This window comes from Lissotriton vulgaris, chromosome 6, assembly GCF_964263255.1.
Source record: "Lissotriton vulgaris chromosome 6, aLisVul1.2, whole genome shotgun sequence".
Taxonomy (NCBI): Eukaryota; Metazoa; Chordata; class Amphibia; order Caudata; family Salamandridae; genus Lissotriton; species Lissotriton vulgaris.
The window spans coordinates 928,026,813-928,040,017 of record NC_141694.1 but is presented as its reverse complement, the minus strand read 5'-3'; the positions used below and the strand labels follow the sequence as shown (position 1 = coordinate 928,040,017).

The window sequence follows — 13,205 nt, the reverse complement described above, 5'->3', positions numbered from 1 at the left end:
ATGGGGATCTTCTCCCGTGTGGGCTTCCCCCGAGAAGTCGTCAGCGACAGAGGCACAAACTTTATCTCTAAGTATATGAAGTCCCTCTGGCAACAGTGTGGGGTCACCTACCGATTCACGACCCCCTATCACCCTCAAGGAAACGGACTCGTTGAGCGGTTCAACCGCACGCTCAAAGGGATGATTGGGGGGTTGGAAGAGCCCCTCCGTCGCCAGTGGGATGTGCTGCTGCCGTGCCTCCTCTTCGCATATCGAGAGGTCCCCCAGAAGTCCCTCGGCTTCAGCCCATTTGAATTATTGTATGGACACCCCGTACGGGGGCCCCTCAGTCTAGTCAAGGAAGGCTGGGAGATGCCCCCTCTAAAGAACACTCCAGATGTCTTCAAATACCTCCTAACCCTCCGCAACCAGACCCGACGGTTCAGAGAGCTGGCAAAAGTAAACTTGGAGGCCAGTCAAGAGGACATGAAAAAATGGTATGACCAAAATGCCTCCTCCATCGAATTTGAACCCGGACAACAGGTATGGGTGATGTCCCCCACCGAACCATGCGCCTTGCAAGACAGGTGGACGGGGCCCTTCAAAGTAGTCGAGCGCAAGGGTCCCGTCACCTATCTCATCGACATGGAATCTTCACGGAACCCCCTCCGCGTCCTCCACGCTAACAGACTGAAACCCCACTTTGTACGTTCAGAACTCAGCCTCCTGATGGCCACAGACAATGGAGCCGAAGGAGACTCCGAACCCCTCCCCGACCTCCTACGGACTCGGGAGAAAGATGGCTCTGTGGATGGGGTCCGACTCTCGGAGACCCTCACCCCGGAACAACACCAAGAATGTCGAGACCTTCTGTTGCAGTTCGCCGGCCTGTTCTCCCTCACCCCAGGTGTCACTTCCTGGTGTGTGCACGACGTGGACACGGGGGACAGCCCCCCTATCCGCCACCGGGCCTACCGCGTACCAGATCGGGTACGGGCCTGCATCCAGGAAGAAATAACCAAAATGCTCACGCTCGGGGTCATTGAGCCCTCAGACAGCCCCTGGGCCAGCCCAGTAGTACTGGTCCCCAAAGCAGCCCCCCCCGGCACCACACCGGAACTCCGGTTCTGCGTCGACTACCGGGGCTTGAATGCGGTCACTAAAACGGACGCACACCCCATCCCCCGGGCAGACGAGCTAATCGACCGCATGGGAGCTGCCCGCTACCTCAGTATTTTCGACCTGACGGCGGGCTATTGGCAGATCGGCCTCACACCCCGGGCCCAAGAACGATCTGCATTTTCCACTCCTGATGGCCATTATCATTTCAAGGTTATGCCCTTCGGCATGAAGAATGCTCCAGCAACATTTCAGCGGCTCGTCAATCAGGTCTTGGCCGGGCTCGAAGGATTCAGCGCCGCCTACCTAGACGACATCGCTGTATACAGCCACCACTGGTCCGACCATCTCCACCACCTCCGAGAGGTGCTAAAGGCCCTTCAGCGAGCTGGCCTCACGATCAAGGCCAGCAAATGCCAGATTGGTCAGGGGTCCGTGACCTACCTCGGACACCAGGTGGGAAGCGGCCTGGTGGCCCCTCTGCAGCTCAAGATCGCCGCCATCCAGTCCTGGCAGCCCCCCATCACCCAGACCGAGGTACGCGCCTTTCTGGGACTCACGGGCTATTACCGACGGTTCGTGAAGGACTATGGTAGCATAGTGGGGCCCCTCACAGAACTCACGTCCAAAAATCAACCAAAGAAGGTCAACTGGACCCCAGACTGTCAAACAGCCTTCGAACAACTGAAGGCCGCCATGTGCTCCGCCCCTGTGCTTCAGGCCCCCGACTACAGCCGGGAATTCGTCGTCCAGACGGATGCCTCTGACCACGGCATTGGGGCGGTCCTGTCTCAATTGAACCCCGAAGGCCTTGATCAGCCAGTGGCCTTCATCAGCAGGCGACTCCTGCCTCGAGAACAACGCTGGAGCACCATCGAGAGGGAGGCCTTCGCCGTGGTATGGGCCCTCAAAAAGCTCCGGCCCTATCTCTTTGGCACACACTTTCGGGTCCAGACCGATCATCGACCCCTGCAGTGGCTGATGCAGATGCGGGGGGAGAACCCAAAACTACTACGTTGGTCCATCTCCCTACAGGGGATGGACTTCACTGTGGAACATCGACCTGGGCAAGACCACGCCAACGCAGATGGCCTGTCACGCTTTTTCCGCCTCGACGAGGAGAGTCCCCAAGAGGATGGGTGACTCTCCCCGCCTTCAGCTGGGGGGGACGCATGTTGGACAGGCCACATGAAGGACCCGCTCCCCCTCTGCCCGACCAGGCCCGAGCCAGGTCCCTCAAGTGTTACACACCACCACTTCACGTTTTCCGTCCCCTCCGGGACCCCTGCCTCTGAACATCTCGACCCCTTGGGCCCGATCTACTACTGGGCCGCGCGCCCGACCTGGGCGCCATCTTGGGCACTGCACCACGAGGCCGCGTGGCCTCCGACCGACCCTAACCCTGGGCCTGGCCAGGCCTCAGACATCCCGGCACCAACATCCACCCAGGAGGTGAGTGGACTACTTGGCAGGTCAATGGGAGAAAGAGGTGTCGATGGCTCTCCCCCGCCAGGTACCGCTCGCCCCCAGCCTCCCCGGGCGCTGGCTCCACCCCCCTGCTGGGTGTCTGGACTCCCTCATCCTGGACCCACCGACCTCCAAGTGCGAGGGTCCGGACATCAAAGGGCAACAGCCCTATAACTGAGGCAGCTCCAGAGCAGGAGGGCAGTTGTATCTTGGAGTCGAGAGACGCAGAGAAGAACTCATCCTTGACGGGCTATTGGCGCTGCCGTAGCTCTGCCTTGCGAACTATCGTCCTGCCTGCTGGCGCTGCCGCAACCTTCGTAAACCTTCATCGTCGTCGGGACCTGCTGGCGTGGCCGCGGACCGTTTGTAACCACCATCTTCATCGGGACCTGCTGGCTCCGCCGCGGACCGTCGCTTCCTTCATCCATCTCGGGACCTGCTGGCTCCGCCGCGGCCCGTCCACCTAGAACGCCGAGCTCGAGGATTGAGAGCTATTCCATCTATCGGTAACAAGACTGTCCCGCTACCCTTTTCCCAATCCAGAGACCAGAATCGAGGGGACCCCTGAGTCCAGACCTCCTTGTATCATCTCACCGTACCTAAAGAATTGCTTATAAAGTATCGTTAAAAACCTTAACCCGGTGTGGTGTCCGTCTGTGGGGGGGAAGTTACTTGTCTGTACGATCGCTGGAGACGGCTCTCCCCGGAGACCTCTCCCCTTATCCTCGGCCGACCCTCCCGGTCCGTCTAACAATATATATATATATATATATATATATATATATATATATATATATATATATATATATATATAACAATAATTGTGTTATGTTTGATTTATAAATATTTGTTTATAGATAGAAAATCCACCTCAAATAATAATCACAGTCCTTGTCAGGGTGAACCACCAAGGTCATTAAATAGATGTATGGTTAACCCTCCAGTAGCTTGCCACAAAACAGTCAGGCTTAACTTTGAGGCAATGTTAAAGTATTTATGCAGTATTAAAAGAGCAATAAATTGAAAACACAACACAAGAAACATAACAAACCAGAGATATTAATTTTTAAAGTTTGAATTAAAAATAGCACCAAAAAGCTCAACACGCCAACCGCTTTTATCTGATTTTGCTACACCAGGTCAAAGTCAAAAGATAAGACTGACTACGATACATTGTTGTTCGGATACAGGGGCCCGGTTCGTCCTGGTGGAAAGTTTACCATCTGGCGCAAAAACTCTTATGTACAAAAAGTAGCCTCTGATGGGTCATCAGCGGGACAAAATGTATCCGAATCGAAGCTCGACGACAGTGACTTCAAAATTCTGGTACTGGAGTTTTAGTATGCAATTCCCGGTATAAAGGCTACCTATGACAAAATGCTTGTAACTGCACATTGGACGTAGGGATCCAACTCATGTTAAGCATCCTCCTCCTGTTATCTGTAGACTAGAGAGGCAGAAATAGCCGACTTGTGCACAGCTGGTGTTCATGAAAACACATACATTGTGTTTTCATTAACAATGCTAAATTAAATAAATTGCATTGTCGGTAGAGGTCAGGGACATTATGTGACAGATGGCAGGGCACAACCCAAATTCCCCTGTAGTCAACAACTATATTTTGGGGTAAGGGGAACGATGGATGCTTGCTGCAGGGGCCTATTGCCAGGATCCCCTACAACTCCTATGATATCCCACAGAGCTACCTTGCAGAACATCCAGCCCTTGGAACCCTTTGTACTGGTTTCTAGAGCTCCTCAGCCGTCCACCAGGAGTCTACTGCCTTCCTTTGGCTGTTGAGACATTCCTCAAATTGCCCTCAGAGACATTTTACTACATCTCAGGGGCCTTTAGCAGCATTTCATGTTCCCCAAGCAGTCTTCATATACCACGCACATCTAGAGCACCCAGATTTAAAATGGTAAATTGAAGAATATAAACGGGTTAATTAAATTTCATGTGCGATTCTAAAATGTGTCATATTTACATAGTTTATGCCATAACGTTCTCTGATGGATGGAAAGATGTTAGTAATATTTTGAGGTTTTGAATGTATACTTTCAGTTGAAATCTTTTGGGATTTAGTCTGTCTCTAAAGTATACACACAACCACAGGTATACACACATTTTTGTAATCCTTTACTTGTATTCTATTTTCTCTTTTCAAATTTTGTTTTTTCAAATGTTAATCTTTTAGATTAAAATAAAGAAAACTATATTTTCCGCTGTGTACTTAAGGATGCTACACATTTAGGGGTGATCATTACATCTGATATTAGATGTGTGGGCCTTTGCTTGAAAGAATATTGTGCCGGAAAATAAAATTTGTAATTTTCATTAAAATTTAAACAAGAGGTCCTGAAATAATTTTTCATGGAGACATGTACAGGTACTCTATTGGAAACAATTGTTTGCCCATTATATCTGTGTTTTAAAAATGTGTGGATATTTTATTTCAAGCAAAGAAACACACCCAAAATGGCACAGGGCCTGATTTCTATGTTGGGCGGAAAGCCTTGGACAGTCTGTCAGAGGCTTTCTGCCCGGCATCGATGGTTTTCCTTCGACTGCCGTATTACGATGACGGCGGTCAGAGGGAAAACCCGTGGGGGTATTCCTCTCCTCTTTGGAAGTGTAATCCCATGAATGATGGCAGATCCAGCCTCGACTCAGCTGTTGGAAATACAATATTGGTTTCCGACAGCCTTTGCATGTCGACTTAGCCGTCATGGAATGGCTGTCAGAGATTGACTTTGGGGTCCCTGAATAGGCCCCTCCTCCCCCTGGCCTTCTACTTTGGAGCATGGGGGGCATCTGTGGTGCCCCCAAATATCCCTGCACCATGTGGCACCTGCCACAGAGGTGCCTGCCACATGGTGCAGGTATGTTTCCAAACCTCCATTTTACTATTGCAGCTTGTGCCGCTGGCCTTTTCCGCCTGCGCCACAAGCTGCCATAGTAAAATAATACTGAGGTCAGAACCGCTGACCTAAGGTTGGGCGGTTCCAGACCACTATGGTGTCAGGCGGATGTAGGTCCGCCCAACACCGTAATGAGCCCCACAGTTATCATTAGTTCTAGATATTTCATTAGACCTTTTCCTCATGCAGTTGTTGCACTGAGTTTTTAGAGATTGATTTAAAATCATCCATTGACGTGGAGAAGCAAAAATGTGATTTCCAAAAGTATGATTTAGAAGATTTCAATGTCTTTGACAACTGCACCGGGATGCAGAACGTTTCTGATCAATCATCAAATATACAAATCAAGTTAAAATTGTTCTAATAATGTTAAGAAACAAACAACTTGTAAGAAATTGAGTTGGTGGTTGTCAGGGGAAGGCACAAGCCAACCCTAAATTAACCTGTGTTTGACGCTTAGCAGTCAGGCTTAATTTAAAGGCAATGTGTAAAGTATTTGTGCAACACTTCAAACAGTAAAACTGTGAAAACACACCACAAAAGGAGCCTACAGCAGATTTAGAAAAATAGAGTAATTTGTAATAAAGAAAACAAGACCAAAACGACAAAATTAAAATTAGTAGAACCAGAGATATTGAATTGTAAAGTTTTTAGTAATAATAGTGCCAAAAATCACAAAGCGCCAACTAGCAATATCTTTTTGTGCCAGACTGGGACAAAGTCACAAGTTCAGGCCAATTTCAATGGAGCGCAAGAGGCTACAGGAACCAAGTTAGGCCCGCTGCACACAGCTCCTTTAATTCTGGTTGTGAAGCATTACGTGGATCCGAGTCGGAAATGCGCCATGCAGCTGAAACGATGCGTTGGTTATGAGATGCGGCAAAACTACGGTTGCTAGGTCCTGTTGAGTCATCGTCGAGGATCACATAGACTAGGCTTGTGATGTGAGGTCTGGCATTGGGGATACAAAGAAAAACCAAAGGGGATGATGGACGGAGCGTTGACAATACAAACACTCACCCCCAGTCAACTGATCTGGGTTTAATCCATCACCGTTCTTTAGCTCACTCCGCCACCCCAGTTCAGACATGGCCATATGCAAATTAGTCTGACCCTGTGCCTCATGGGAACAGTCCAGCCCGAACTGCCAGGCCACGTCTTCCCTGGACCGGAATCAAGCTTCCCAGGACCGGTTTCTGGCATTACAGCCGTCTTCAGCTGGGCTTGCTTGAATCCAGTGGCAAAGTGAGCAAGGGACTCACGTCTGAGCATACCCTGCCAACTTAGGGCGAACAAAGAAAAACCAAAGGGGATGATGGACGGAGCGTTGACAATACAAACACTCACCCCCAGTCAACTGATCTGGGTTTAATCCATCACTGTTCTTTAGCTCACTCCGCCACCCCAGTTCAGACATGGCCATATGCAAATCAGTCTGACCCTGTGCTCATGGGAACAGTCCAGCCCGAACTGCCAGGCCATGTCTTCCCTGGACCGGAATCAAGCTTCCCAGGACCGGTTTCTGGCATTACAGCCGTCTTCAGCCGGGCTTGCTTGAATCCAGTGGCAAAGTGAGCAAGGGACTCACGTCTGAGCATACCCTGCCAACTTAGGGCGAACAAAGAAAAACCAAAGGGGATGATGGACGGAGCGTTGACAATACAAACACAAAGCCCCGATGCAGAGTCCAGCGTCATCGTTGAGGCTTCCATTGACGAGAGATGCAAGGAACTGGACTGTGGATGCTCCGGTCCTTCAGGTTGATGACCCAGTTCCGAGGACTGCAGAGGTGATTTGGGTCTCTGTAACTGGTAAAATTTGCGCAATTGGCAGATACACGTCAGTTCGGCTCATGAATGAGCCGCTTAGCAGAGATGATGCATAGGTTCCTCTGACAAGCACCATAGGTCTTCTTCCAAGGGTCCAGGACGGCACCATTTGGCAGGATAGACTCGCAGATGGCAGAAATCAGGTGCATGGTGGTTGGAAGCCATTTATGTCCCTGAGGCATGCGATCAGGAGGCCAGCCAACTAGCCCTTGCAGTCACTCTGGGTGCAAGATATGCAGGTCCAGTCGTTCTCACCCAAGCAAAAAGGCAGCAGGTCAGCACAGCATGGCAGTAGTTCCTTCTGAGCAGCAGTCCAGAAGAGTGGCATTCCTTAATAGCAGTCCTTCTTCTTGGCAGAGTATCTATAGGTCCAGAAGAGTTGTGAAGTGGTAGTGTCCAAGGTCAATCTTTTATACACAATTGTGGCTTTGAAGTGGGGAGAAGCTTCTAGAGGCACACCTTAGAAGCGCACAGATGATCTGCCTTCCCTACCCTGACTCCGGTTCACTGCCAAAATATTCATGTAAAAACATATAGAAGTAATAAATATTAATGAAAAAATATAGAGTGCAAAAATATCGACTCCCTATACTTAAACAGGTAAGTACCAAAATATTGAGAGAAAAAATCAATGTAAAAAAATATCGTTTTACAAGATATCAAATTATATATATATATATAATAAAATAAATGTTACATAAGAATATTAATATAATAAAATAAAGTAGATTTAATATACATTTTAAAATATATAATAAATACAATTAATTAAAAAAAGTTAAACACATAATTCATATATATTATTTACTTTAAAACAATAAACTATTAATTGTAATTTATTTTATAATTGTAAAATTATACAAAAATGTACAAATATATATATGTGTGTGTGTACCAGTAACATAAAATCTAATATATATATATATATATATATTAGTATAAATTAAAATATTAAACTATTTAAAAATCTTCAAACTTAAATTTCCCACTCCAGTGAAAGTGTTGGATTGCAGATGGGTAAAAATTACTATTACCACTCCAGTGAGTGTAACAGTAGGGAAAGTGTTAGAAAGCAGAGGGGTAAAAATGTATATTCCCACTCCAGTGAGTGCAACAGTAGGAAAAGTGTTGGATAGTGGAGGGGTAAACATTACTTTTTTTTCCCACTCCATTAAGTGCAACAGTAGGGAAAGTGTTGGACAGTGACTGGATAAAATGTACTATTCCCACTCCAATCATTTTAAAAGTAGGGGAAAGTGTTGGATAGCGGAGGGGTAAAAATTACAATTCCGACTCCAGTGAGTGTACATATGTGTGTGTGTACCAATAACATAACATCCAGTGAGTGCAACAGTAGGCAAAGTGTTGTATTGCGGAGGGGTACAAATTACTATTCCCACTCCAGTGAGTGCAATAGTAGGGAAAGTGTTGGATAGCGGGGGGTAAAAATTACTATTCCCACTCCAGTGAGTGTAACAGTAGGAAAATTGTTGGATAGTGGAGGGGTAAACATTTCTATTCCCACTCTATTGAGTGCAACAGTAGGGAAAATATTGGATAGCGGAGGGGTAAAAATTATTATTCCCACTCCAGTGAGGGCAACAGTAGGGACAGTGTTGGATAGAGGAGGGGTGAAAAAGTACTATTCCCACTCAAGTGAGTGCAACAGTAGGGAAAGTGTTGGATAGCGGAGGGGTATAAATTACTATTCCCACTCCAGTGAGTGCAACAGTAGGGAACGTGATGGATAGTGAAGGGGTAAAAATTACTATTCCCATTCAAATAATTGTAAAAGTAGGGAAAGTGTTGGATAGCGGAGGGATAAAAATTACTATTCCCACTCCAGTGAGTGCAACAGTAGGGAAAGTGTTGGATTGCAGAGGAGTAACAATTAATATTCTCACTCCAGTCAGTCCAAAATTAAAAACAAACAACATTTTAACAACAAAAATATTTAAAAAAACAAATGAATTCAAAAATATATAAATATGTTAAAAGTTAAAATACAAATATATTTAATATTAATTGAATATAATAATATAATGTTAAATGCATATTAAAAAATTAAAAAATGATAAATATGTTAACAGTTTAAATACAAGTATATTTAATATTAATTAAAAAGAAAATATGTTTAATACATGATATTTTATTTATTGGAGTTCCTTAACTAATGTAATTAATTACCAATTAAAGAAATATTATTAGCAACTAATTATTAATTAATTCAAAATAAATGTCTTCCCACCTTTTACCCCTTGAACCCCACAAACCACACCTAAAGAAAATCACACAATTACCATAATTAATTATCAGTTAATTAGTTATTATAGATTAACAACAAAGTAATTAATTAAACATAAATTACTTCCCAACCTTTACCCCTATAAACCCCACAACCCCCTCCTTAAAATTAATTTTCACAGTTTCCATAATTAGTTTACATTCAAATAATTAATATATATTAACTAAATATTAATGAATCAAAAATAAATTACTTCCCACAGTTAACACTATAAACCTTAAATTAAATTTAAAAAAATAATCATTAACTTATTATAATTAAATTACTTCATAAACCCACAACCCGCTACGGAACTAAAAAATGCAAAATTTAATTAAAATAAAATTCATAACTACTAAAAATGTAACACATCAACAAACATAAACAATACGTATACAAAAAACATACAAACACATACATTTAAAATATAAACTAAAATACATAGTACTAATTAGAAAATCGATATTTTAAACATTATGGGGCCCATTATGATGACTGGCGGACTTTGTCCGCCCGCCATTCCATCGTAGAAAGGGACCGCCCGCCATAAGGGCGCAGGTCCCATATGGGAAATTAGGATGCGCCCGCCACAGTGGCGGGCGCATCCAGCATTCCTGACATTGTGGCGGGCAGTGCACAGAGTAGACTCTGCATGCCTCCGCATTGGAAAATGCCCATTGTAATATGGCTGGCGGTGTCTGATAGACACCGCCACCTTATAGAACCCTTTTCCGACCCCGGGGCAGAAAAGCGGCGGACGGTCTTTCCGTCTGCCGCAGACCCCCCAGCCATGATAATATGGCGGGGGGTCATTCCGGCATGGATGGCGGGGTCGATCCGCCCACCATCCTAATGGGGCCCTATAGTTTAGCTAAAAATAATATTGACTTCTATATTTTAAAAATGATATTTCTTACCTTAAATTAGACATTGTTGACGATAATCTTGTTGTCGATATTTCTGAATCACGATATTTCCAGCTCGATATTTGTGTAAGTCGACATTTCAAACTCAATATTCTGTCACAACACCCCTCCGTCCCATCTTGCCGGTGATTGCCCATTCAGGCACATCTAAGATCACATCGTATGTGTCTGTCTAAGAGGATTACACAAAGCCCAACTGTCAACTACACCCAGTCATGTGACCAGAGATCGGCACCGCCTTCGACAAACTTTTATGAGCCATATTCGTTAATGCTCAAATAACGGTTCTGTCCCTGTTATCTCTGTCACAAAGGACTCCACAATTCCCTTTGACCTCACGATCAGTTGTTGCTATATGTATCGGTGACTCTTTTGGAGCAAATCTTCACAGCTCATCTGTCCATTCTGAGACTATTAAAAGGGGTCTTTACCATCCTCTTCAAAAATCTATATTCCTGAAGATGGTCTCATTAGCTTACAGAGACAGAAACGTCGGCACAAGGTGTAATTTCCTTTGAAAAGCTATTAACAAATGTACTATTTGTAACTTTGTTCTACTGTGCAAGACAGTTTCAAATGCTGTGTATAGGATAAGAAATTGATTTCTGTCCTTCAAGATTTGTAAAATGTATGTATAACTGCTATTAATGTGTTGTCTGAGATTGATTTTTTGTGAACCCCTTTGAATATACAATATAAATAACCTTTTTAAAATATGAAATATGAATCTATACACCTGCTTTTGAAAAATTCTTCCTTTTTGAAAAATTCTACTTCTTTAAGTAATACCTTCCTTCGTTTTGAATTGACTTTTGAACAACTGTGAATGTCATTTTTGATGTGATTATTTGACAAATTGAATTAGAAAAAATCAGATAAGTGTTTTTTTGCAAATATATCCCTTGCCGACACTCTTAGTTATCATATCATAACTTTCTAAAAGTGGCTTTTTCAGAATTGTAATTTAAAATCTGACTGCCCAAAAGTTAGGATTTTAAATTAGGAGTCCCGAGACACCAAACTTGAACCAGCATCTCTTGCATTTGGAAATTACACTTATAAAATATAAAAAGGTAATCCTCATGTTATACTATGAGAGAGATAAGCCGTGCAGTAGTGGAAAATGAATTTAAGAGTTTTTCACTACTAGGTAAAACTGAAAATTACATTTCCAGCATTTTAAATATATTGCACCCTGCCCTCTGGGTGGTCCAGGACCTACCATAGGGGTGACATTTATGTATTTGAAAGTAAGGTTTGGGTCTGGCAAAAGGTTAATTTTGTAGGACCGAAATTGCAGGTAAAACTGCTCTCACCGGCCCTTCATTGGTAGGCCTGAGACATGTTTAAAAGACTACTTAAGTGGGTGACACAGTCATTGCTGCAGGCCCACTAGTAGCATTTAATGTACAGGCCCTGTGCACATATAGCACCACTTCACTAGCAACTTATAAGTACATTTAATATGCCAATTGGGTATGGGCCAGTGTTACCATGTTCAGAGGAGAGAGCACATGCACGTTAACACTGGCTAGCAGTGGTAAGTGCTCAGAATCCTAAGGCCAGCAACAACAAGGTCAGAATAAGAAAAAGGAAGGCAACAGGTTGGGGGGTAGAACCACCCTGAGCTGACTGGTCTAACTCTCCTGAATTAGGTTTGGGGAATATGTTGATCATTTTCCTGACTTTGACAAAAATGAACATTGGACAGACCAGCCTGAATCGTCTGACTTTACATTTTAGACACTTGTTAAATAGTTTTAAGTGATAAACCAAATATGCAGCCTTCCTTTCCTTGTATGTGTATGAAAATGAAATAGATATAAATAACACAGAATATTTTTCCCGATAGAGCTATATTGAAAGCCACACTATACCAATTGTTGGCAATAGCTGAGTGTCATTTTAAGTAACAGATGAGATTTGAATTTTCACTGCCAATAGCACTTTGGTGTACAACCTTGTGGTTTTGTTTCCAAATCTTGCACATCCTACCTGTCATAGAATAATGGCAGTTTGTTTCTGTTTTGCTAGGATATGACCATAAGAGTTGCATATTTATGGGTTGGAATTACCAGTGCGTTTGCTGATTTGTATTTTTGACCCCTTATTATCGAATATGTGATAACCTTGTTATTTATAATGGCAATACCAAATTGAAGCAAACATGTAACAGATAGATCAATAGGATTTTCTTAAGAATCACAGTTTCTTTTATAGATATTTCCCCTTCTCTTCTTATGTTCCATGGATCTGGACTATGGGAGCAATATTGCCTACAGTAATACAGTTTTTCTTTTTAGTTGTCCAATAGAATTGTTTTCCCAGCTCACATCATAAATGGCTTGTGTCCCACCTGAATCGTTGTTCCTTTTATGCTCTTCAAGAATGATCTGAGGTAAACATTTTGTCTTTATCAGCTCGCAAAACTTGAAAAACAGCAGCAGCGAAAGGAAAAGACCAGAGCCAAGGGGCCCTCGGAATCAGCCAAAGAGAGAAGCGTCCCAAGGAGCAAGGATGACCCCAGTGCCAGTAGTGGAGCGGATGGGGATGTATCATCTGAAAGAGAACCCTAAGGAACTCCCTCAGGTATCACTGCTGGTCACTTGCAATGCCTAACACTATGCAGACCTGGGCTTTCTAATTTTATTATAATTTTAATAGTCTTTGTTCAATTGCA

The 13,205-nt window shown here is 44.1% G+C and overlaps 1 protein-coding gene across 2 annotated transcripts in view; it reads left to right on the top strand.

Moving 5' to 3' along the window:
• Positions 1 to 13,205, top strand: part of DTD1 (D-aminoacyl-tRNA deacylase 1) — a 711,214-nt gene that overhangs the window by 664,416 nt on the left and 33,593 nt on the right. For both annotated transcript variants that reach the window (XM_086926909.1, XM_086926910.1), the window contains exon 5: positions 12,946 to 13,114. In XM_086926909.1, coding sequence (XP_086783035.1) covers positions 12,946 to 13,101 — 156 coding nt within the window. In that variant the 3' untranslated portion in view covers positions 13,102 to 13,114. The remainder of the gene's footprint in view (positions 1 to 12,945; positions 13,115 to 13,205) is intronic.